The sequence below is a fragment of the Telmatherina bonti genome (genome assembly GCF_933228915.1).
Source record: "Telmatherina bonti genome assembly, chromosome: 19".
Taxonomy (NCBI): domain Eukaryota; kingdom Metazoa; phylum Chordata; class Actinopteri; order Atheriniformes; family Telmatherinidae; genus Telmatherina; species Telmatherina bonti.
In genome coordinates, this window is record NC_136617.1 from 14,304,111 (window position 1) to 14,330,160 (window position 26,050).

General features: G+C 39.5%; 3 protein-coding genes across 3 annotated transcripts in view; 1 reads left to right on the top strand and 2 right to left on the bottom strand.

Moving 5' to 3' along the window:
- LOC306769915 (regulating synaptic membrane exocytosis protein 2-like) overlaps window positions 1-3,844 on the top strand; it is a gene marked incomplete at both ends in the record, with an annotated part of 37,380 nt that extends 33,536 nt beyond the window's left edge. Inside the window, 6 exons of the mRNA XM_079258682.1 lie at window positions 38-222; window positions 736-871; window positions 1,306-1,418; window positions 1,951-2,052; window positions 2,422-2,561; window positions 3,653-3,844. Of these exons, the coding sequence (XP_079114808.1) occupies window positions 38-222; window positions 736-871; window positions 1,306-1,418; window positions 1,951-2,052; window positions 2,422-2,561; window positions 3,653-3,844 (868 nt within the window). The remainder of the gene's footprint in view (window positions 1-37; window positions 223-735; window positions 872-1,305; window positions 1,419-1,950; window positions 2,053-2,421; window positions 2,562-3,652) is intronic.
- A 3,864-nt stretch (window positions 3,845-7,708) lies between these two features.
- lrp12 (low density lipoprotein receptor-related protein 12) lies at window positions 7,709-17,675 on the bottom strand. Its single transcript, XM_079259219.1, has 11 exons — window positions 16,925-17,675; window positions 15,150-15,206; window positions 14,925-15,060; window positions 14,016-14,218; window positions 13,432-13,679; window positions 12,700-12,849; window positions 12,349-12,570; window positions 11,947-12,213; window positions 11,108-11,310; window positions 10,870-11,002; window positions 7,709-10,646 (listed from the first exon to the last, which is right to left on the bottom strand). The coding sequence occupies exons 1-11, from the start codon at window positions 16,977-16,979 to the stop codon at window positions 9,696-9,698; spliced, it is 2,625 nt and encodes an 874-aa protein (XP_079115345.1). The 5' UTR covers window positions 16,980-17,675; the 3' UTR covers window positions 7,709-9,695.
- A 5,453-nt stretch (window positions 17,676-23,128) lies between these two features.
- Window positions 23,129-25,946, bottom strand: ntaq1 (N-terminal glutamine amidase 1). The gene is made up of 6 exons (XM_079258416.1): window positions 25,883-25,946; window positions 24,708-24,807; window positions 24,078-24,128; window positions 23,851-23,996; window positions 23,645-23,769; window positions 23,129-23,553 (listed from the first exon to the last, which is right to left on the bottom strand). Exons 1-6 carry the CDS (start codon window positions 25,942-25,944, stop codon window positions 23,399-23,401), a joined length of 639 nt encoding a protein of 212 aa, XP_079114542.1. The 5' UTR covers window positions 25,945-25,946; the 3' UTR covers window positions 23,129-23,398.
- Window positions 25,947-26,050: the final 104 nt, after the last annotated feature.

Genomic DNA, 26,050 nt, shown 5'->3' on the forward strand with positions numbered 1-26,050 from the left:
TGTGTTGGAAAAATTTTATACTTTTGTCCATCTGCAGGGCAACACCCACTCCTGGAGCTCCTCTTACCAAGTCTTCAAGTGTTGGAGGGGAGATTTGTTCATTGGGGCGAAATGATGACGATGATGACGACAAGAAGAGACGCTCAAGCTTCGGAGCAAGGATGATGGGAATGGTCGGACTGGGAAAAAAGAGTCAGAGTGCCTCCCAGCTCAATCCAGAGGGTCAGTCCTTGTTTAACCAATGAATGATAATGAAAAACCATTAAATTAGTTAATATTTTGGTTAGTAGAAGTGTCTGACAAGCACACATTTTAGGCCCTTCTGCGATTTATTTTAATGTCAAATCAATGATTTTACATTTTACAATATTAAAGTTTCACTCAATGAGGCCAATGGGGGTATATTGGAAATACAGTGATCAGCTGGTATCTACAGAAAGAGAACCTGAATGATTTGCTGTTTATTCAACATTTAATGAGCTTATGTCTAAAACGTTACGCTGGGATGTTGTGGAGACTTCTGCCTGAATAGAACTAATAGATAACTAAGGTTATCAATCCAACTCAACCAGAGGAGGCGTCGGGTTTGACTGGCTAACAACCATTTTAATATTTTTCACTTACTTTACATGAATGCTATCTGTCATCACCTTGCACAAAGTGGAATTAATGTAGCTGATCAGTTGTGCTTAATCACTTATTCTTCTTACTCTCTCTTTCTGATGTGCCATGCAGAAGAGGAGAAGAAGAAGAAGGTGATAAGACTTCCTGTCCAGAGGAGTGTGGAGACTGGCTTGGCCATCGAGTTTAAATCCCGATTCACCCGACAACCAAGTCGAGATCCGGACGCTGAGGACCCCAAACCCGGAGCGTGAGCATGGATTCTGTTCCTTCTTACTGTCCCCTTTTGACTCTGTCACTCCTGTTTCTTCTATCACCTTCAACCATCATCATTCAGATTTTTTTAATAGTCTGACGTTAATTTCTACCTTTGTGTCCTTCATATATATCTCCAGTTTGATGTTGTCTGAAGTTGCCTTCATCATTTTTTTTTTTGTCCATCATTGCTCTTTAACTACTCGTTTCTACTTTCTATCATGCTCTGGCCCCTCACTCTATCATAATTTGCTTTTTTATGCATTACTCTACTCTTACTCCTTTATGCTGTGTTTGTTGTATTCTTGCTTTTTTGATGCAGTTTACTTAGACATTTATTTTATAGCATGTTAGGTTTAACATTTCCTATCTATAAATGCCTATTTCTTTTTTCTTTTTTCTTTTTTTTTTTTTTAAACGTACCACCAGTCTCATATTTCCGGGAGTGAAGCTGGCATCAGACAAACAGTTTACTGGCTTCTTAGAGGGATTAGGCCCTGCCCAGCTGGCTGGACGGCAGACTTTAGCTACACCTCCCATGGGTAAGAATACACTGGTATTTTATATTAAGTTATTACTCGCTTTCTTAGGCCCTATATTTATATTTATACATTATTTATTTAACTATGGTTGTTTTATGCATTATGTCCTCAAAGAATTTCCATTAAATCATAAGTTTATCTTAATAATTTGATATTCAGAGACTATAAAGCTCTTTGGCTTTACATACGAGTATTTTTTTGCCTTTCAGCATTACAAAATTAATTTTTTTATAGGCTTAGATTGATCTTCCTCAGTTAGATATTAATATTTATTGTATGATGTAGCATTCACATTGGCAAATTGTTATATTGTACATGTGTAGAAACTGACACCTCTGTAGTTGAAGGGATTTTCATCTCTGACTAACAGAAATTTAACTGGAAACATCATTTTTAACAACAACAAAAACCAAAAGAAAAGATAACTGTTACAGCATTTATGTGTTTCATCTTTTTTTATGTCAGTAAGACACATCAGATCAATAACATTTACATCTGATGAGCTGATCTGATTGGCTCTCTGTTTGATCAGGTGACATCCAGATCGGGATGGTGTACAGGAAGGAGCGCCTGGATGTCGAAGTGATTCGAGCCCGAGGCCTTGTGGGTAAACAAGGCAACAAGAACACTCCAGGTGAAAACACTTAAAAATCAAAAGTATTAATTGCTCAACACTATTAAGACATTGAGTTTTACTGTACAGCACATCTTATAAAGCTCTCTGGGTACTCTGGCTTCCTTGAAATTTAAAGGGTCAAACTTTATAATATGCTCAATCCAAAATGCATTACTTGGTATTTAATATCCTCATAGTTCTGTAGTAACTACTTGCTCTTGACTATAAATCTGGATAGCTGTACAACTATTTAATACCCACAACTGCTATTTTGTAGTAAACCTGTATGAATCCCATCTGTCATTTTGTTATTTAAAAAGATATGAGGTAGATAAGTGCAGGTATCCTGTGTGTGTATATAGCTAATATGGGCATTTTATTTTGCAGCTCCTTATGTTAAGGTGTATTTAATGGATAATGGGAAGTGTGTATTGAAGAGAAGAACTCGTCTGGCGAGAAAAACCCTCGATCCTCTTTATCAGCAACAGCTACAATTTGAAGAAAATCCTGAAGGAAAAGTGTTACAGGTATATTCCATGCATTTCCATTTCCAACAAAATAGGCTCAAGCTAAACATACTCATACAGACACAATTAGATTCAGCAGTCAAACACAGACTGGGAATGCCCCCCATGCAAAATCAAATTAGATAAAAACTGAGCAAAATCTCAACTATTTTAACTAATTGGCTGCCAAAGACATCAAAAGATGTCTCTTATGATTGTGAAGTTTCCGTAGTCTTAGAACTCAATAGTGTGTGGGTCCTGAAAGATGAGCCAAAATACTCCAAAATGCTGGAAGTAAGGGGATTTCTGCTGTAACAATGGCTGGCAGCCAATGTAGTCAGTCAACATGAAATTGCAGACATTTAAAAATGGATTCCAATCATGTTAGTGATACGCAGTTGTGCTGATTAGCTGAACTTTGGTGTTGATTAGCTGTAAGACAGAGTAGCCAAAGTATGCATGAACCAGTTGGATTTATTTTACCTGCTGATGCAGTTTCAAGTGATAAATGATGATGGCACTAGTCGCTGAACTCTCATGTCACATCTGCTACAATTACTCTACTCCAGGAGTGTCCAAAGTCAATCCTCGTGGGCTTCAGTCTTGAATGTTTGCTGCTGTAGCACACTGAAATTCTGATTATTGGGTCAACATGCTTGGGCAGAAGTTGACAACAAGCTGTTGAGGAGAAATGTTTAAGTTGATCCAGGTAGGTTGGAGACAACTAAAACTTTCAGGACTATAGCCCCTGAGGACTGGAGCTGGACACCCCTGGACTACTCTAAAACTTAAAGTCACGTTGAACAATCATGGCTTCCCTCAGGTTTACTTTGTTGCTGTGTTATGAACAACACAAGCTGTTGTTAATAAGATGTTTGAAACAGAATGAATATTTTACAGTCATGTTACAGTTTTGGGAATGGTATACATTGAGAAAGTGGGCGCTAAAATAGTTTGCTCAATCTGACAATGATGTTTGACCTCATAAAATGTCCCGTTTGATTTATTTCATAAGTGGTGATTGTAATCTCAAACATCCCAGTTGCCATTGAATGTAGCACTGAATCGTTTGTGTGTGATGTCACTCAGGTCGAACTTTTCTGTCTCTGCAGATCATTGTCTGGGGCGACTATGGGCGAATGGACCATAAATCTTTCATGGGTGCTGCTCAGATCTTATTGGATGATTTGGACCTGTCCAACATGGTGATAGGCTGGTTTAAACTGTTTCCTGCCACCTCATTGGTAGACCCTGCCTTGGCTCCACTGACCAATAAGGAAACAGAGGGCGGCGGCAAGTCGTAGCATCAGGAGACGGGAGTGACTGTATCATCCAAGTAATGGGCCAGGACAAAACAGGAGGGGACACATTGTTGCTGGGTGGGGTTTTTAAAAAGTCCTATGATCCTCCTGTGCTGCTGCATGCTGCATGATGATGTCACGTTGATGACGTAACAGTGCCATGATGATGTCATCGTGAGATGGGAGGCGCCATACCTTGACCCAACGAGGGACAGGGTTGCGCAGCGACAGATGCTTTGAAAAGCAGGTAGAGGCCAAAATGACCTCAAGCTGCCAGCCAATCACAGCAGCTCCTCAGGAGTCATGTGACTAATAGAGGCATGTCCAGGACATAGAGACTCAAAAATCAGGAGTTTCCATGGAGACGCAGGAACCTGGAGGTTTGCTTCTTTATGTTTTTGCATGGAACGATGAAAAGATTAGAACATATTAAAAAAAACAAAAAAAAACCTGAAACATCAGCTGAAAAAGAACATGAGAATGTCGCCTGAAAACAAAAAAAATAAAAGATTCTCAAAAAGTCCCAGTTGTTCTGTTTGACCACCTATCATTTTGTGAATTAACACTAACAAAGCTTGTTGCTGCCAGTATTACTGACGTATCTACTGTATTTGCACAAGTTTCTGGTGTTTTGCGAAGGCAGTTCTGAAATGCCTCTGATGCAGTTCTAATACTTTAAAGAGATAAACCAGTGTTTTGTTTTCTATTTTTTTAAGTGGATTTATGTGACTTAATTATGTGTAGTCAGTATCTTACCCGGAGTAGTTGTAATCAGATTTGGAGAAGAATTATAATGTGGAAGCTTTGTGAACATCTACTCAGAAGGGACTTCCAAAAGAGTAAAATTCTGTCATCTAAAAGATCTCAAAACCTGAAACAGTTGTTTAGATTGTCGCTATTTTTGCAACCAGGCAACATCCAGGGTGGCTGCTCAGTGTATCTTACTGCTGTGACTCAAGTCTATTAAACAGTTAAATAAATGAAAAGCCTTTAAAAAATAAACTCTTACCATGTTTTAAATCTTATACCCAGCCTGAAGCTTTCCATCAAGTCTGACACAACTCCTGATGGACTCGCTCATCAGCAGTAGGGCACTAATGGCAGCTAATGTGGATGCAGGCGAAGAAAATAGAGACAACAACTGTCTTATTAAAAATTTATATAGTTTTAAATTCCTGTGTTTAGTGTTCGCTCCCACTGCTTTGAAATTTTTGAAGTTTGAATTCTTGTAAATAGCTCTATTTTGAGCAGCTTTCATCTGAGCTCCACTGGTCAGAATTCCTTGCAGTTTCTCCAAACTGGGAGAACTCTGATGACTGTCTATTACAGATAAGATACTGACTGCAAAAAAATATATATACAATCCCACTATAAAAAAGGGGGGAAGGGAATAAATATTTAAAGATCAAAATTGTGGTGGTTGCCCTATAATGAACTGGTGACCTGTCCAGGGTGTACACTGCCTCCCGCCTGCTTATTGCTGGGATAACCTTCAGCTCCAGCAACCCTGCATTGGAATAAGTATTACTGAAAATGGATGGATTGTGCTTGTTTGTCTCATACAGCCTTTTTTTGAAAAGCTAAAAGTGTGTATAATGTAAATTATAACAGAATGCAATGATTTGCAAATAATGTAAACCATGTATTCCACTGAAAATGGCACATATCAAATGAATCAGTTATTGAAACTTAACTCTTACAGATGTAATGATTGTGAAGGTGGAACATGCCACTTGGGTCATCTTTAACATTATTTTTCACGTTACCATTTAGAAGGTAATACAGAATGTTTTCCTGCTGAACAAGGCCTTTTTTTTTTTAAATGAACATAGTTCAGTGCTGATGCGTCTTCTGAAAGACTTGACATTTCTGGCTCACGCTTTTTATACCTAGTCATGTTAATTATTTCTTATTTGTGGGATATTGCCCACAGTGAGTGTGTGTGTATGTGTTTATTTTCTGAACCAATACACAGCTTTTCCAGTCTTCTTGGCCCATCCCAGTTTATTTAAAGGTTGTTTCTAGACTCAAAATTAAAATACAGAACAATTGCCTTTGAAATCGTTTTAGTTGGCTTTAGATTGGAACTGATTTGCAAATCATTACATGCTTTCATTCACATTTTACACAGGACTCAAACCTGAGCTGGTTGCATCGACACTTCATCTCTGAAACATGGAGCAACAACACAGCCACTTCAGCTGACTGGTGCTTTCTGACTCATTCTGATTGACTCAAACTGTAAATATAATTAGTTGTTTAGGTTAACAATGAGTTTTCAGATATCCAGTCCTGTCCAAGAATCAGCATAGTGACAAGAAATTTTAGCTTGGCATTCATTTGAACCACTGTCATTGGTTCACTATACAGGCATGGCAGGGCTGACATGACTGAAACACAGATTTGTCCGCTGAGACCTGTTGACTGTGAAGGTGATTAGAGTACAGTGAACTCATTATGTTCAAGGAACCAGGATGAGATGATTTGATGTTTGTGCACGGTGCATTATCCTGCTGTGGTCATAAAAATATTCAGGTAGGCAGTGGTATACAAATACTAGGTCAGTTGGTACTAAGGGGTACAAGGTGTGCAAATGTATCCTCCACACCATTACACCACCACTAGATGCCTAAACTACAATCTGCTATTGTCTATTTTAAGTGAACCGACATGAAATGTAGCCTGGGTTTCCTGTTTTTAGCTGACGGGAGTGACACCTTGTGTGGTCCTCTGCTGTTGTCGATATGTGTTGTATTGTGCAGTCAGAGATGGTATGCTGCAAACCTTTGCTGTAACCAGAGATTACCTGAGTTACTGCTACCTTTCTATTATCTCCAGTCTGCTGGATCTCCTCTGACCACTAACATCAACAAGACATTTTTGCCCATATAACTGTTGCTCACAGGATCATTTTCTACACAAACCTTGGGATGGTTGTGCAAGAAAAATACAGTATGAGTGGATTGTGGGACACTCAGACCAGCCCATCTGGCCCCAACAACTATACCATGTTCAAAGTTTTTTAAACTTTGTTTTATTCCCTGTTTTGATGCCCAATTGGAACTTTTTGAGTTGCTGCCTTATGACAAGTTAGTTAAAATAGTCACTGCGAGAAAGTATCATGTTGTTCCTAAAATACTTTTGTGAGAAAATTGTACTTACAAGTACTAGCCAAATTCACTTCACAAACATATTCTTCAAATAATTTGAACGGTAATGATGTTAGTTAATCCTGCTATTATCAAATCAGGATTTTTCGTGCTGTCCCATGTTTGAAAATGCCACAAACCGAGTTGCTCAAATAAAAGTTTCTTAGATTTTTTTTTAGCCATCTGTATAAAGAAATATTTCAGTGTGTTTATTATAGCAGATTTAATTGGGATTTGGTTTTATTACTATTCACTAATAAAAAGGAAACTTTGGAGCTGTGCTCCTAGGCCCATTTGACTCTAGTGGCATATAAACATGCCAGAAAGATGCGACCTCCATCCACATATTCTAGGGATGTTAATCTAGTTTGAAAGCTTGTCGTTAAATAGTGACAAACATTTTTATTCATTTCAAGAAAGCCTTGTCACCTCACCTCAATGTGCTCCTGAACCTCGCACTCAGACAAGGTGAGACCCCTCACCAGCAGAGGGCAGTAGAGTGCTAAACCCGGGAATGCAGTGAGCATGCATTCCGTATAAAATATAAGGACCATAGTGTTTGTTTCACACTGAAAATGTGGCAACAAAAAACAATCAAGTTTCCGGAGTGAAGTCCACCCACTTAATGTGAACCTTTAATCTTTAGTGCAGTTTACCAGTTTTTTTTTTTTTTTTACAGACTTAAAGAAAAACACCAAACAAGTTGAATCATGCAGGTCAGAAAAACAGCTACACAACAGCAAATTAACACAATAATAATAACCATAGTCATATTAATAATAATAAATATACACAGTCACACTCACACAAGGTCAGCTGAGTACCAAAAACAGTAACAAAGATCAGAAACGCAGACATTTTAATGGCTTCAGTCTGGGAAGGGAGAGGAAATGTCACAATATAGGAATTACAATGTTTATATTCTAGCTGTATCTGATGCTGCGAGTCTGGCTTTGGATCCGGTTCTTACCCTTCCTGAACCTTTTAAATATAGAAACTAAATGCTTTTCTGCATATTTAGTCGTCATTCTCGATTAAACAGACACTTGTGTCTAAAAAGTGGTAATCTGGACCTAGACGTTCTTTAAAAATGGTCTGAACTGAACAGGCAGTGACGCTGAACATGAAGGGAACCGGACAGGAATCTCAGCCAGAACAAGCAACATGAGCAGAAACTGCTACAACAGCATGATCAGGGTCATGTGACCAGGAGATGTGGCACATCGTCATTTCTTAAAATACTGCTCTTTTTGGTTTTAAAATATTTTTTTGAAAATTTAATTTTAAATAAAACTCTTGACAGTGTTGTGCTTTGTATTAGTAAGGGGAAAAAATGTAACTATGTTTAATACAGAGATGTGACAAAGTAAATATTCCTCTAATATATTGATAAACTTCCCTTCTGATAAGATGTTTAAAAGAAATCTAATACATGTTAAGACAAATTTCTGTCTCAGCTAATCTTTATCCACGATGGTCTGTGTGATGTAACAAGAAATCCTGGTGTAATTTGTCTTATGACCACATTGGACAGCTGCTGTCCGATAGGTACACCACTTGAACCTAAACCTGTCATGGAACAAGGCTTCATTGCAGTGGTAGGGAACTACGGTCCTCAAAGGTCATAGTCCTGCAAGTGTTAGGAGTTTCCCTGCTGCAACACACCTGACACATCAGATTAATCAGCAGACTTGTGCAGATCTTGACAGTAAACTGCCCAATTCTGCAAATTACCCACAGATTTGAGTCAGGTGTGTTGCAGCAGGGAAACTACTGTAACACTTGCAGGACTGCAGCTCTAGAGAACCAGAGTTTCCCACCCCTGCTTTACTGGCTACCAAAAATGAGCTCACTGAAAGCTACCTTTAACATTCTCCCCTGGTTACATGACCCTTCTCATTCCCTTTAAAACAGACTCAACCAGCAGTCTTGGAAATGGAGAGACCTTTTAAACTGACAAACCTGACCAGGAGTCCATACATATTTCATGGTCAGAAGGCTTTGTATTAAAATTCACTGTTTCATTTACAGGGAACCATCAGTCTGTTCCATTTGGACTCCGTTTACGGTCGTACCAATAAGCAGGACATCTGCCTATTAAGGGGATGAGCGTAGGAAGTTGGCGGGTGGGCAACGGACGGACCAGGGGAACAACAAACAGTCTTTATGGTCGTACCAACATTAATATCACTCTTGTAAATCACTGGTTGGTTCGTTTATCTCCGACATCAATAAGAAATAACCTTTAATCCAGCTAGCATGCTAACAAATGCTAACACATGTTAGACTTTATCTCAGTGGTGTCCAGTGTAAGGTGGCAGCATGTTGGCTAGCTAGTGGAGGTGGAAAGTGAGGCTCTTATTTGTGGTCGTTAGCTTGTCTTGCTAACAGCAAGCTGTAAGCAGACTGTTTGGAAAATATCAAACAACGTAAAAGACTCATCTTTTGGCATGTTAAGCAAAGGTTTAGCCTTTTTGCCTGCTGTAAGTGGAGTGTAAAATATTATAGTCTTTAATTCAGCAGGTCAGTCAACACTGGTTGAAGTGTGAGATGTATTAGCCTGCTGGTTAGTTAGTCAGCATGAACGGTAGTCCTGTTGGCTGGTCAGATTTCCTATGTTCCCCTATAATAAAGTGTTCTGAATGTCAGTGTAAAAGTGAACACGTTAGCCTGTCAGTTAGCATGTTAGCTGGTGGGTTAGCTTGTTAACACAGCAACAGCAGTTCATCGTCGCTGCTCTCCGTCTTGCCTGTGGCTTCGAGACAAGCATCAGGGATCTGAGCTGTGTGGACCATCCCACAGTGTTCACAAGTGCCGTCCCGCCCCCCTCGACCACCGTGTCCTCGTTGATGATGATGATGGGTGTGCCCTGTGGCGCAGGAAGGGTGCGGCTCCAGCAGAGGCTGTCGTACATCACTAACCAATGAAGAGGACGACGATGAGTCAGAGTCGGAGACAGGGATGAGGAGCTCCACATCTTCCTCTTCCTCCCTGCTCCCCTGCTGCTCAGCTGTCTCGGCGTCAGCTCTTCCTGTCTCCAGCTGGCGAAGTGGGCTGTGACTGCTCCAGGTTTGATTCTGCTGGTTCTGGTTGGTCCTGGTTAGATTCCTGGCGAGGCGCTGCAGGTTTTGGGCCAAACGCTGCAGTACGGATACAGAAGGCGGCTGGTGCTCTGTAGAGTCGTGACATTCAGGTTCTAGACTGGAAGTCACCACAGTAACGGGGCTAGAGGGAGGTGGAACTTCTCTAGGCCGGTCCAGCCCGCGATCTCGGCTCGGCATCGGGGTCACAGAGGTTGCAGACGTGGCTACGGACACAACAGCCTCCACGGCAGAAGGTGGAGGGGTTTTATGGGGGAGGGGGGCAACTGGCCCACCTACTGCGCCCACGCCTCGCTCCCTCCCTCGCTCACTCTCTGTATCTGTGTCATCTGAGTCTGGAGAAAGGAGGTCTGAGCCAGAACTCCCAGTGCTCCCAGTGCCACCACTGTCCTCCAGGTCAGCAGACACCAGAGCCAAAGAACCTGACCTGCGGGATCGTGAGAAGGTGAAAAGTCTGCGCCACAAGTTGCTATGACGACCAGTTGAAGGGAGTCTGAGCGAGGTGAAGCCAAGCTGAGATCGGACAGCCAGACGGAGGTTTTCTAGGACTGACGCCTGGAAACAGAAAAAGACAAAACCGTCAGAACGAACCTCTGCCTCATCAAAGGAGAGTTTTTCTGCAGTTATCAATGAAGTGTGCTTCGTAGAAAAATAACGATAACCTTTTTAATGAAACATTTAGAGGTAGAGAATGAAAAACAATGTACTTTTGAAATACTTAAGCAAGCATCTTTATATAAAGGTGGTTTCCTGTGAGTCAGTTATGAGGCGACTGTACCTGGTTCCCAGAGCACACAGGAAAATCTTCCACTGGTGGGATCAGTCCCTGTGCAATCAGCTGGCCATAAGAGGGTGGGGCCTCCCTTCTTAGAAGCTCTGCTTCCACTCTGGACAGCTGAGTCTCAAAGGACCTGCAACAATTACTCGTGTTTAAATCTCTAAGATCACACTGACAATTATAATAATGAAGCCATTCAATGTAAAATGTAAAAGGTGAAAGACCCTGATTTTCTCACCTGCGTTCAAACATGCGCAGTGAATAGAGTTTGCAGGTGCAGCCAAGGGCAATGACCAATAGGAGGCCACAGATTAGGCTGCCGATGACGGCGGCTGTAATGACTCTGGTGGGAACAATGACGGGACAACTTTCCTCATCGCTGCCATCACCACAGTCATCCTGGGCATCACAAACCCACGACTCAAACACACATCGATTGTTCTGTAGAGGTGATGGATATTACAATTAGTTTTTTACTCCTTTTTGTTCTGACTAAAAGCTGCAGCTTGAGGTAATACCATTATTATTACTTTGAATTTCCCCAGTGTGGTACAAAGAAAGTCTCATCTTAATATCATTCAGCCTCATCTTAATCTTTTACTTTTCATTTGGTGTGTCACTGCTCCAACATGGAAAAGATCAACTACTCTGCTGCTGCGTTCACATGTTGGTATCATTCAGCTTCGTTACTGAGGAAAGCTGAACCGCTTCAAACATGTGAATCATAAAAAAAAGAGCAAACTTTTACTCTTTAAACTGGTTTAACCGCTGCCAAAAGGATGATTGCTGTGAGGTGGAAACCTCCACATTCTCTGTCTTACCGCCAATGGGTGTTATCTTTTATAGATGTAGCATATTTAGAGTTGTCTACTGCACAAGTACATAATGCTATTATCGGTCCTGAACCTGTGTATGTATATTTATTTTATTTTTGTTTATGGTGTTTGTTTTATAAGTGTTTTTGTTAATGTCTACAATATAAAATAAATTTTAAAAAAAAGAAAAAAAAAGAGCAAACTAAATAGCTGCTATCCTCGCAGCGGGATGCATGTTTACACACAGTCAGGCTTTTTATACCTTGCAGTGAAAGTTTCCGGGCTGGCAGAAGAAGCAGTTCTTTTCGTCAGAACCATTGGGGCAGCGGTTCTGGTAATTACAGCGTTCTGATCGAGGGTAACAGGCCCCATTTCTGGAACAGGGAAACTCGTCTTCCTGACATGTAGAACAGTTGACCTCATCCCGACCGTTGGGACAGTGCCAGTACCCATCGCAACGCTGCTGCTCAGTGTAACAACCCCAGTTCCCTCCACAGGGAACCTCCCAGGGCAGGCAAAACCCATCCACCTTAGGAACAAAGACACATTCACAGAAATGGGTCACACAGAACACGTCCTTCCAAAAAGTATACAGACAAAGTCGTTAGAAGCTGTCCCTTTTAAAAATGACAGTAATACAACCTGTCAGATCACACCAACACACCTGATAGGTGACGTTGAAGCCTCTGGCGGTGTTTATTTTGTCAGCGTAGAAGTGAACTCTGAGCTGACCCGACGATGAAACTACAGCAACTGGTGCTCTGGAGTCAAAGGCCGTCAGTACCCTGAGGAGCCGGCGAGGGTTCTCCTCCAGACCGTCGTAGACCTTCACGTAGTCTCCATAGCCTGTCCCATCCAGTTTGAAATCAGTAAACCTGAGGATGACCTGCAGGAGGAGGATGAAGAGAGTGGACAAAAAGAGACATCACAATGTTAGCTTGAAAGTCAAATAGCAGCTCAAATGAGAAATTCTTTACATCTCTGTTAACTTGACCACTGTTGTAAAGGATGTTACCTTCCGGTGGTCTCCAGTGTCAATCAGCCAGGTGCAGTTACTTCCCGGAGGGTAGAAATCTGGATAGTTTGGAGAGCTGAACGAACCGTAGAAGTTCCTCAACCATTCTCCACAAGTGGGAACATCACAGTCAATTTCATCACCAAGGTCCTAGAATTAAAAAAAAAAGAAAGACTGCATCAGAAACGGATTCATTTTGAGGTTTCTGCCAGCAGGATTTCATCCAGACTGAGCCCAGCTGGAGACCTTCTGACCAAAGTGAAGAGGAAATACACGGAGAAATCTCTGAACACCAGTGACTCTCCACAGAGGAGACAAAGTTGTACAACTGAGGGAGACTAGTCCATTTCAGTGAGATGAACTTTAATCGGACTATGTCTCTTTTGCATGTGTGGTTAGGAAGGGGAAAAACTATGTTCACTTGGGTACACTGTAATCTGGGAGTTTGGATTAAGGGTCCACATTATTGTTAATAAATCAGACGTAGTCTACTCCGGTTAACTTATCCCAAACTTGTTCTAGTTATCAACAGAACTGTAAGGAGCAGTAATAAGAATAAGGAGTGTGAAGATTTTGGATAATTAGGAACCATGACCCCAATGAGGGCAGCTGTGAAATATCAACTAATCATTTAAACTAACAAGGAACAGAGTTCACAGGAGTTAATTCATGGGTTTTAATGGCTTAAAGCTTTTGCTTGATGGCTGCTCAGCGACTGAGTGGAGTGTTTACCTGGCAGTCGATGCTGCCATCGCAGCGCAGACTGTGCGGCAGGCAGGTGTAAATTCGAGTGTAACGGGACAAGCACGGGAACTGGTTCAGACTGCAGGGTTGAAAGGAGAATGGCGAACCCACACACAGCTCTTCGTCTGAATTGTCACCACACTCATCCATGGAGTTACAGCGCCACCAGTCCGGGATGCACTTCCCATTGGAGCAGTGGAATTGGTCCACATCACAGCTGGATGCCTCTGGCTTCCCTACAACAAGATTTTTTTATTCTTGATTATTTACCGCCAGCCACCTGATAACAATTTGCTACAAAATTTACTGATTTTTGCTTTTTTTTTTTTTTTTTTTGTTATTCATGGTTCTTTGGACTTAAGTCCCCGTTCAGAGGATTTACATCAGCCTCTAATCTAGGATTACATCACTCCTGCCTGCTTTGTAAACTCCGATTATGTAACAAGCAGAAGAGTTGCCAGTCCTGCTGGTGGTCAGGACAGAGAGGTTGTCAGTTCAAATTAGTGCTGCCATGGGAAATCTGTCAATTGGCTAACACAGCACAGCTTTATAAGCTGAAAATGCCACCTCACCTGTGATGTAGGACAGTCTGAAGCCTTTCCCTGTCAGACTGTCATCGGAATGGAAGTGAATCCAGACATGGTCCTGGGATGAGATGTAAGGGGGGGGCAGGGAGGAACCACAAACCCGCAGGCCATCTAAGCTCCTGTAGCTGCTGATGGACATCCAATCTGAGGTGCAGCGATGTGAACCCTGGAGGTCGAAGTCCTGAAAGCTGCAGGAGGAAAAGCTGGCTTTACATTTATGATTGGCTTTTGGGCATTTTCATTACAATTCATGTGGTTTCAGTGTGAAAGTGTGATTTTACAACATTTCCCTTTTGTTGCACATTTTTTTGTTTTTCTAAAAGGAAAGACAAGACCAAAACACCTTTACACCCACTCAGAGGAAAAACTCAAGGACACTTTAAGTTCCACAGCGTGTTATAACTTGCCAGATTTTCTCAGCTTTCTCTCAGGAATCATGAACTGCAGGTGGGAGCTTCTCTGGACTAACTAGAAAATGTTTTGTTTGATAGCACTCACTAGGCTGACATTTACAGAGCCCAATTTTCAAGTCCAAAGAGCTAAGTGCCAGTGCAAATCATGATTTACACAAGTCAAACATGTTTCTTGCAGCCACTATTGCACAAAAGAGAGCAACAAGACGATCAGCTTAAACTAGTTACTGGAAGTTGCAGCCGCTTTTCTAGTTCTAGTAAATACAAACTGCGCACTGCAGCTGAGACGACACTTGTTTAGATGGCCACAAACAAACTTAAAACTGAGATCCGTGAGCTGGAAGCTGTTGGAAGACCAGTGTTTTTACCTACAGTCAGGTGATGTTAAGACTGCAGCTGGTGTGAAGACATTACTACCCAATGTGCCTCCTGAGAACATCTGATCTTTTTATAATTACCATGGAAACAGCATTTCATTTACCTGATAGTGATGGAGTCTCCGGGTCGAGCTCTAATGTTCCAGCTGCAGTTCAGTTTGGCTGGATATTGAAAGGGCCACCCTGGGCTGGTGATGACGCCGCTGGATGCCCGGAGGAGCTCGGCCACGTCGCCGCAGGCTGAATGTAGGGAGAGAAAGGCTGTAAGAGCTCTGCTTCAGATATTTATGCTGACAGTTATGCTATCATCAGTTTGACTGTGACCTCACCGTTCGAAAACCCAGACACATAGACGTTGTCATTCCTCTGAGAGGCAACCATGCATCCTGGGAAATAAACAGGACATTAATCATCCACAAGGCAGAAAATATTGTCACAAAAAAAGGCAAGAGTTTACAATCATCCGATTTATTTTTACCCCGGAATAAGCAGAATTTCTCAGTTCATATAATGGTCATTTTCCAGGACTGTCTGCCTACTGGTGCAGCTTTCATCCCATTTGCATTGTGGTAAAATTTTAACCCAGTTTAATTCAAATATTTTAAATCTAGTATTAACCTTGAAAGGTCTTTAAAGCTACCATGACAGTCTACCATACAGACTTTACAAACACATACAGCTCTCTGGAAAATATTACCTGAAACTAAAGCATATCATCTGACTAACAAAGACAGCATTTCCATTTCTCTTTGCAGATATACTTCCACGTTATGGTCAATAATATTCTGATAATATATTAATCACTTTGAATGCTGATGGTATAAGGTATTATGAGAAGGTGTTATCTATGTTCATTTAGAAAATGATAGCTTGGGGTGTCTTATACTAAAGAAGAGTGAGAAAGGAAGTAGTTTTCCTAAGCTTTCAGACCTGGAAATTTTTTCCAGGTCTGATCAAGACTGCTGCTTAGATGTTTCCATGTCATTTTACTCATTAAAGGACCATTTTGATAGGCTTTTCAACTGTAAGCTGAATATACGTGACAGGAGTGATAGGAGCAAGGCTATTATTAGCCAGAAAGATCATACATACTATGTAAAAAAAGATTGAAGGATGATGTTTGAATGAATTAAACTTCTTTGTAGCCTATTTTCAAAGATAGAAAGGCAGTAGTAAGTAGGCAGTAGTAAGTATTAATGTTACCTTACTTTATTTTTTACTTAATATTTGCCTGTGACTGTTAAAAACACTGAAATGTAACTTTAACAACCAAATGCTCTCCGTAAACTATGTAAAAAAAACTACATTCTGTACTAAAACTAGCCCATAATCACACTTTTAATCATGTTCCCACAAAACACACACACAAAAAACAATGTAAAACAACATAAACAGTGACAAATAATGATAACATGTTTGCAGTCTGCCTTTTAAAATGTTTAAGAGGACAAATTTATTATTGTTTATAAGATAATGGGATAAAAATCATTTTAGTTTCCCAACAGTTGTTAAAACCTGGAAATTTCAGGTGTGAAGCTAAAACTAAATGGGAGGCTGATCTGCGATTATCTCTATTTAAAGACATCAGAGCTGAAGCTCTGACTTCAATGAGATGGGATTATGCCAAGAGCAACTTTCACTGTCACACAACTTCTGTTAATGCTCATATTTCTGAGCAAGATTATATCTTTCCACCAGATTAGTTATAATCAGGATAAAATGGCAGCCTTCGAGGTAGCGATGGTATTTATTAATGCATTTTTAATACATGCAGTAGTCTAATAAATAAAATGACTTAAAACACAATTTTACGTGATAACTCTTGTAACTTTATTGCAGTAAACTGCTTATAATAAATGGAAAATAATGTCACTGATTATTTCTCCCTGGTCTGAACATCACCTCAAATGATCAAATTTTACATTATATGCAAAAAATTAAGACTTGAAAGATTACCAAGAAACTCTGACACAAAACACGTAACAGAACAACACAAACAAAAAGTGGAGGAAAAAAAGACAAAAAAATAGAAGATAAATCTAGACAACCACCAGACACATGTGCACCAGATTCCTACCAGCTGATCCGGAGTCTGAGGACTCACCTGAGAGGATGAGTAAGTAGACGATCCTCTGTCTGCAGCCTGACCGGAGGGCCATAATAGTGTCCACCAGCTGTTCAACTTATTGTGATGAATCTGTTGTAGATTATGACTCCAAGGTCACTGGACTGTGCGCTGCATGTCAGCTGAACGCAAAACAAATTGATCCAAGATCCTGGTTTATCTGTCAACTCAGCATCTGACACATACAAAGAGTGATCAGATAAACTTCACTAACCTCCCCGCTCACTGTGCTAACAGCTGCAGCTAACCTCTCACATCATAAACGCTTTGCTGATGGAAACAAAGACATCCGAGTCCCGTTTGCTCCGGCTAACAGCTAGCTTAGCCTGGTGAGCTGTTAGCAAAAAATAGACCTGCTCGTGAAAAGCTTCACCACAAGAGCTAACCACGCTGTCTTGACACGACACATACTGTGATTAAATTATGCTACCTAATACTGATAAATAATGTCAGCCCGTTACTCTGACACAAATCGATCACCATAAAATTACAGCCGGGTTTCAGTTAATGAGCCTAACGGGACCAACACTGGCCGATTAGCTGCAACATGCTAACAGAGCTACACGGCCGTCCAGTCAATCCGTCCTCTACGACAGCAGCAAAGACGTGGAGACCGAGAGTGGACAATCTAACTAAGTCAGGGCAAGATAACTAAGAGATTTAAAGCAATGGTTAGCAGAGCGACCCCAGCTCTGCGGGTTGATTTCACCGCATCTTTGTGGCTCCTGTTAGCTCCTGTATTGCGAGCTGAACAACAACAGAACAAGAAAGAGAGGAGGAGAGCGAGCGCATTAAGCTCCGCCCCAAACGCCCACCCCCCCCCAACACACACACACTAATAAATTAAAATTTATTAGTTTCTTTGTTCTTGAATACATTGTTGTTTTTTTGTTTTTTGTTTTTTTTTACTTTTACGAACCCGTTATAGGGCACTCAATGAAATACCTTGAAATTGCCATTTTAACCTAAAATTGTCCTTTTGGTATGTACCAAGACCTCCATATATATATATATATATATATATATATATATATATATATATATATATATATATATATATATATATATATATATATATATATATATATATATATATATATATATATATGGAGGTCTTGGTACATAGTTCAGTTCAGTTTTTAAACAGACAGCTTAACCCTTTATGGGCAAGTATATATATATATATATATATATACTTGCCCATAAAGGGTTAAGCTGTCTGTTTAAAAACTGAACAACAAAAATCTGCAACAGCTTTTGTTAGTTTACTATTTCAGAGCAGTAAGCAAAGGGTTTGAGGTGGTCAGACTTATTTGTTGAATGGTAGAACTGTCTTTCTTTCTTTGGGAAGCGTACTTAACGTTCTTATTACTTATTATTATTATCCCCCAATTCATATGAAACTGCGAGTTCATGCACGAGATCATTAAAGAACATGTCTTTGCACACAACACGCTATATTTCCACAACAACTGAACATCTGTTGTCTGCTTGTGGAGGATTTTCACTTTCTGACCAGCAGCTGGAGCTTCTGTCATCTATTTTATTGTTCTTTTGAATTTGGAAACCCCCCCCCCCCCCCCCCCCCCCCCCCCCCACACACACACACACACACGCACGCACACACACACACACACACACACACACACACACACACACACACACACACACACACACAAAGGGGCCCATCTGCTGAAAAAACATGTCGGGAAAACAGGCCGGAGGTCACATCACTTTGGATAATTACAAGATTTAAAACAACCTATGTGTCTGCAATAGTCATTGTTATGGATGTACGCTGCATAAAACACAAAAATACTTTTAATCAGTCTTTATTTTGACAGAGAATGGAGGTGAAAAGGGAAAATATGGATTTGACATTTGGGGTCTCAGCTCTTCTACAGAGGATGAACAAAAAGAACAAAAGCTTTAAACTAAGGACACCTAAAGATGATGATGGGGTAATGGGAACAAAGATGCACGTAAACACAAGGAAACAACACAGTTCATTTCAATAGAAACCCAGAAACATCCTCTTTCACAGGAGAATTTAGAGAATATCATTGAGGAGTGCAGAAACGGCTTTCACAGTAGAAGAATTTTTTGTTTGTTTGTTTGGGTCCTTACAACCAGGAACAGTAAACAATGACGAAACCATTTTATGACCGAAGGTTACACACACACACACACACACACACACACACAGGGAAAATGCAAAACACTTGCAGGACTGTGGCCTTCAAGGATCAAAGTTGCCCACCCTTCGTGTGTGGCTTGCTGAGAATCTACAGACAAATGAGAAAATATGGAAGCTGTAAGCAAATAAAAATGCAACACTGAGAAGAGAGGCTGAAACAGTCTGGACTTTACCTAAACTTTTTACACCTTTGGATTTTTTTCTGCCTTCCTTCAGTTTTCCTGCTGGTCTGACACAATCTTTCCATTCTTTCTCTTATCTCCAGTTAGCAGATGATCTCCCCTGAACATTTTTTTTATACCTGGTATTACAGAATTTATAGGAGGCATTTGCTTCATGATCTTCTGTCCCAGCTGCTGCAGTTTAGATTCGAGTGGGAAGTATTTATTCTGCAGTTTCTCTATCTACAGACAAATGAGAAAATATGGAAGCTGTAAGCAAACAAACTGCAACACTGACAAGAGAGGAGTGCCATTAAATGATTGTGAGTCAAGATTTTAGATTTGATTGGCTTGTCTACTGAAGGACTTTCAATGTTTTTCTTTTTTTTACTAAAGTAAGAAGTGTGCCATTTAGGATGTTTACACTGATCTGGTTACCCCTAATCTTCAGTTCCATGTCGTCAAACTTCTTCTTGGCCCAATAGGTCTGGCAGACTACAACAGAAACAAAATGAAAAAACGTGAAGACATAGAACAGCTGTAGGCCTGAACTGTTTTTTAACATCTGAGGGCGGGTCCATTCTGCAGTCAGTGGTCCTGTCGATGTAATTTCATTGATTTATTTAAAGGACTAAGTTTTGCGCTTTCTCGCCATATCTAAAATTTTTGCTTGCTATAATTTCACAATTTGCCAGTTCATCAATTAGATAAATATTTTATTTCTTTTACCCAGTCATATTTTCAGTCAGCATGTCTGTTGTTTCTACAATACAATGATGTAAATCAGCACACAGTTATTTTGGATCAGTGAGACTGAAGACATGGCAGATGTGGTTCTGTTGAACAGGTTCTATGAAACATACTTTTATGTATGAAAGATATTAGAAAGGAGAACCTCCACCCAGTTTTTCTCCCTGCACTAATATGAGAACTGCAAAGACCAGTCAGGCTTGAATGGTATAGAAATAGACCTTGTATTAGACTATAGTGCACCAAGCCCACTCAGGCTTTGGTAAATCTTTGAGTAAACCTGATAAATCCATTCCTGAACAAAACATCTATTAAGGTAACACTTTCTTTTCTGTATTAAATAAGTTTCTATCTAAATCTCACATCTGTTTTTATTGCTTATTTAATGTTTTTATTAGTTTTTTGTAGTAAAGCTGAAAAAACAGACTGAATATTGAACAGGACCTTGATCCAGAGCCCTGACATCGATGAAGGAACTGCTGAAACTTACAGAAAGCAGCGACACCTGCTCCTGTTGCTGCCAGACAGCGATAGGACATCCACCCTTTTCCTCCTCCTGCTGCGCCTCTTCCTACATTCTCTTCAGTGTTTCTGTTGCCGCTCATGTTTGCTCTGCAAAGAATTTCATAAGGTCTAGAAGAGAGAGAAGATCCTGCTGAGAACTAAACACTAATGAGATAAACTGTGAGATACAGAAGAACCTGTGTTGCTTTATGAACTCACATTCAATTTGTTTGACATCATTTTGATTAAATATTCAAACACAAGTGATGAAAATACAATATGCTGTGCATTTACTAAAAAATATTAAAATGATAGCTGTTCTTATTGAATCTACTGATCAATTTATGATATCATTATGATGTTTCTTAACTCTTCTACGGTCGTTCATTTTTGATGCCGCCATGTATAACCTCAACCCCACATGGTTTTAGACGTGAGGAAAGAACATTTTTACTTCAGTTTTTACTTCAGAAAAAGAGAATTAATTTTATACATTTCAAGATATTATTACACACCAGATTATTAACATTTTTAATCAGTAATATTGACCTCAATTTTGTTTAGGATTACCACTTCAAACTTTTACAGGTTATGATGATAAAAATAGCAGAAGTTAAACTTGACAGCTCTGATAGCACTTTTACCATTTACTGGTTTTAAACTCAGTTCAGCTCAGTTCACAGTTTAATTCCTTATGTTATCAGATAAAATAAGATAATAAATCTTACAAAACACTTACTTTAGCAGGCTGGGACAGTGTGAAGCTTGTCTGCCTCTCTCTCGTTTTTACTGGCATATGATGATGATGATATAACTAATAAATACACTCGATCTTCCCCTTATAGGCCAGTCAGACTGAAAGTAAAACAAAGGCTGTTATGTGGTGTTACAGGTTCTACAAGGCATACTTTTTAAAGGTGAGATCAAAGGGGATGGCGCCCTAAAATCTGACTTTTCCGCCTAGTTGCAACCTCAAATATAAATAATTAATAACTTACAAATAAACTAAATAACATAAACTGACATTAACTTGTGTAAACTGTAAACATTCAAGTGTGAAAAGAGCACAGAAAGTATTCAGGAAACATGTACTCCTTCTGTTGTCTGCTGCATAAAACATGGCAGAGGGTGGAAAGTTTCTATTCAACAATAGAATGAAAATAAATATGCAGCAAAATAAAATGAAGTCTAATTTGAGTGCATGACCTTAAAACATATTTTGAGAAGACAGAGCTATGATTAGTTTGGTTGCAGGTGATCAACCTTTCAGTGTTGCCATGCCAACACATCTTATCTGGAATTTAATTTATACGTCATTACAACCACATTCAAAATCATAAAGCAGTATGAGTAAACAACTTGTAGGTGTGAAATTTCTCTTTCCAGAGTGTTTACATGTTATGAGAAGGATTTAAAAGTCACATAACGTCAGGTGGGGAAGCTATACCCAGGTAGTTCTCCTAGCATGCTGAACGAACATAAAATGTCAGATTGGGCTAAAAGTTATTGTTTTAAATTACCAGTATTGAAGTTTTTGCAAGATAGCAATATGTTAAACAATCACTAATTAAAAAAACACAACTCACTATTGGCTTTTTGAATTTTCAAATTTTTACATGAAATGATCACTTTAGTTCTAATGAAGTTGTTTAATTTCTAAAATCTAAATGTTTTTATTTTTTTAAAGGCTCCTCATGTCATTTATATGTGCCTCCCATCTCCCAGTCTGTGTCTTTCACCAGACATTTGCTGCTCCCAGTACTTTCACATTTGAAAGATATTAAGAAGCAAAACCTCCAGTCTTCTTTTTTTGTTTCTGCACTGATCCAAAAAATTACCAGAAATTGAAGCAACTACCAAGAGCAGTCAGTCATCAGGGTTAAAATAAAAAAATCAAAGTCAGATATGGATCCTGACTAACATAAATTACACTGGGCCATGCTACATCTCTGCCAGATTTTCACACAAAATTGTACATTAAATTTTGAGTAAGTCTGCCAAAAAAAAACTCCAAGAAAAAACACAAACTTAGAAACCATAGAACCTCTTTGATGGATATAATAATTGACCATCTTTAGCCTCAACAAGCCAAAAATGTGTTTGCAATTGACCAGATTTGTGTTTGTTTTTTAAGGTGCAGAATAATATTGAAACACAATATGCCAAATAAAGCAATATAAGTATGATCGAGAGAAGTTTGAATGAATAAATTTTCTCAATGAAGTTGACTACATTATTTCAGGTTCCATTTAATGTTTAGGCAGTTTCTCAAACAGTGACAACTGATTTCTGAGGTTAAATGGATACAAACGCAGGATTATTTTCAGTTCCAGACTAGAGATAAAAAAAAAAATCTAAATAATACAAATTAGAAATATCTTATTATTCTCAAAAAGAAGATCCCAATGATAATTATTAAAATAACAATTTATTTATTCTTAATCTCAGACAGTTGATGTGCAAACTGGTCACATTTAGTCTTTTAACATTTAAATCAAGATTCACAAAGGTGCCATGAAATGTCTTTATTGCTCAACATACTTCATACAAAATAAACACATTTAGGATTCTGGTGCCCATTAAAGTAATAATTCTAATATCAAATTAGAAATTGACGCATGAACAAGTTTATCAGATTGTGTGTGGAGAGGCTCAGCAGGCCGAACACACAATATTCACATTTTTGCTCATCTCTGAGCTCAACTTGCTGGTGTGAAATGGATAAAAGTCCTAAAGTAACTGTGTGGTCACAATGTCCTCCTCCAATCAGAGTTCATTTATCTTTTAGTGGCACCAAAATCTGAACAAGACATGTGATCGTCTGGAGCAACAAAATTACAGCTACCGAGACATCGCCGCTGGTGATGATGAAGACAATGATGAAGATGAGGTAGAATTTACAACAAATCTATGCAGGAACTGGTCCAGACTAAAGACTGTGCCCCAGCCAACAGCAGGGTTCATACTGATGAAGTTGTCCAGGTTCATCTGACACTCTGAGGGTGGACATAAAATACTGCATGATGACATCATCACATCTTCATATGTTGTAAACCATCATTTGTCCTAATAACCTGGAGGGGTTACCTGCTGTGTGTATTGGGGGGTAGGACGGTGGGGGCATCTTCCAGGTACCATCAGGATTCCTCATGTGAGATCGATCAGATGCAAAATTCAACAGGAAGCTATCTGCAGGAATCACACGTAACTTCCTGTCACAGACACAGGAAGGCGTTATTGCGATCAAATCTGAGATGCTCTGGCATGTTGCCTTTAGGGTTCAGTAGATTTACCTGTGAAACTCAGGTTTGAGGAAGTGATCTGAACGCAAAGCCTGGGTGTACAGTTGCATGCTGCAGGGAAAAGGCAGCACAGAGTCCAGATCATAAACCAGAGAGTCTGACTGAAGACACAGCTGGATCAGGACCACATGGTAGTCCTAAAGCACACAAGGACACAAACAGTGGTGTCACGACGATGTCATTACAACTGGTAACAGACATGCAGTGAGAGTACAGACCCAGATGACTGGCTGGTCTCCATGGCCAGTCTTCTGTTTCCAAAGAGGAACCTGATGGAAAACAAAGATTGTATTATTAAAAACAGAATGTGTTTTTTTTTTTTTTTTTTTTAAAGAATACAGTACTACTGTGTGTGTACAAGTCTCATATGACAAGATTTTTTTCAGAATCTGCAGATGGTTCATAAAACCTAGCAGGCCTTAAATATAATGTGAAAATGTTTTCTGAACTTGATATTTTAAAGAAGCAAAACTCTGAAATTATAGAGCGTTTTATTATTTGTGCACTGATTTATAGAAATTACCAGAAGAAGCTGCAGATGTTTTACAGAAAATGCTGTCATTCATTCATTCATTCATTTTCTGAACCGCTTAATCCAATTCAGGGTCGTGGGGAAGCTGGAGCCTATCCCAGCTGGCTTTGGGCGACAGGCAGGGTACAACCTGGACAGCTTGCACACAGAGACGAAAAAAACGACTCACGCTCACACTCACTCCTATGGGCAATTTAGAGTAACCAATTAACCTAACAAATGCTGTGATTTAGACAAAACATGTTTATGAATTTTCTATAAATTCCTCATTTCGAACATTATTTCCCCACAGCTCCCGGTTTTTCTGTGTTCTCACCATTCGCTTGTCATTAGAGATGAACACCACATACAGCTGTTCCAGTGGAGCAGTTCTCTCTGTTCTGACATACTCACAGAGCTTCCAAACATTTTCTTCACTGCAGAGCAAGCACACACATCATAAGCAACAATAAGACTGTGACTGCGTGATACAGCTCTTCTGCTCAGATCTGATAATAAAAGGGCACTTATAAAAAAAACAAAAAAACATAGACCTCGCACCATTATGGCATCTGACCAGGTTTTCATTGTGTTAGCAAGAATTCTTTAGCACATGTAATGACAAATAGATGCAGTCTCAACCCTTCCAAGATATTTATATGCTGGGTTCCCCATGACTATCAGACATCCTTCAGTGTTGACTGCTACTTTTTTTTTATTTTTTATTTACATCTACAGACATTGCCCATTACTTGTTCCTACTCCAACTTTTGAATTTTTACTGTGTCAAAGGGCAGCAGGTTATGTTAAGAAGACAAACTGGTACAGATAGGAAATGAATACTTCTCCTTGTGCTAAAAACGTCCTAACCACAATACATTACACCAAAACCTGTTAATGCAGATTTAGTTGAACTCAATAGAATTATACTACCCTTGAATATAAAAACTTGATTTTCATCAACCAGCCAGTCTGTCAGCTGGTACTTTTTGCCACATAAACACATTTCAATTGTCTTTAACGTGTTAGTTTATGAATAGAAGACTTTATCAACTTGTATATAACATTTTAGAGCCACAATGACCCTGCCATTCTTTTTCCATTTTTTTTCCTTAAAATTCACTAATTTAAGCAACAAATGGGCTTATTAATAATGGAAGTTAGTAATACTCCTGAGTCCTGACGTGAGTTCTTGTGAACCTCATCAGACGACAATCGAGAAATTATAAAACAGCAATTTATTTATTTTTTAAATAATTATGTTTCACTGAAATGAATCAGTTTTATGAATAAAACATTTCGAAATCATTTATAAATTCAAGGCAACTGCTTGAGTAGGGCATAAAACTGCAGTACTTAATAGTATCGATTAGCCGATCACTCATTTGTTGCTTTGAAGATCAAATCTTTACTAATTAATGTTCATGCTTCGGCAAACAGCAGACCACTAAACTGTCAAGCGTTGTGTCTGAATGCATGCAGAATAAAAACTGGGTACGCAACTGTATTTACCAGTAGCAGCTGGTATAAACACAATTTTCGGGACTCGGCACGATTTTATTTTTTTCCGTCATGACCTGGTGTTACACAGAAAACGGTCCGCAGCGGAAAGACATCTGTGACATCACATCCACACTGTCAGATTAAAAGCTCCAACCTTACGTTAAAAAAATCTAAACT

Excerpts from the sequence above, each read along its gene's own strand:
- lrp12 (XM_079259219.1), bottom strand. The coding sequence starts at position 16,979 with ATGGCCCTCCGGTCAGGCTGCAGACAGAGGATCGTCTACTTACTCATC. Across the intron at positions 15,207-16,924 it reads CTACTTACTCATCCTCTCAG|GATGCATGGTTGCCTCTCAG; the intron begins GTGAGTCCTCAG and ends TTTATTTCCCAG. Across the intron at positions 12,850-13,431 it reads ATGGCAGCATCGACTGCCAG|GACCTTGGTGATGAAATTGA; the intron begins GTAAACACTCCA and ends TTTTAATTCTAG.
- ntaq1 (XM_079258416.1), bottom strand. The coding sequence starts at position 25,944 with ATGACGGAAAAAAATAAAATCGTGCCGAGTCCCGAAAATTGTGTTTAT. Across the intron at positions 23,997-24,077 it reads GAGACCAGCCAGTCATCTGG|GACTACCATGTGGTCCTGAT; the intron begins GTCTGTACTCTC and ends TGTGTGCTTTAG. Across the intron at positions 23,554-23,644 it reads CCCCCCAATACACACAGCAG|AGTGTCAGATGAACCTGGAC; the intron begins GTAACCCCTCCA and ends GTCCACCCTCAG.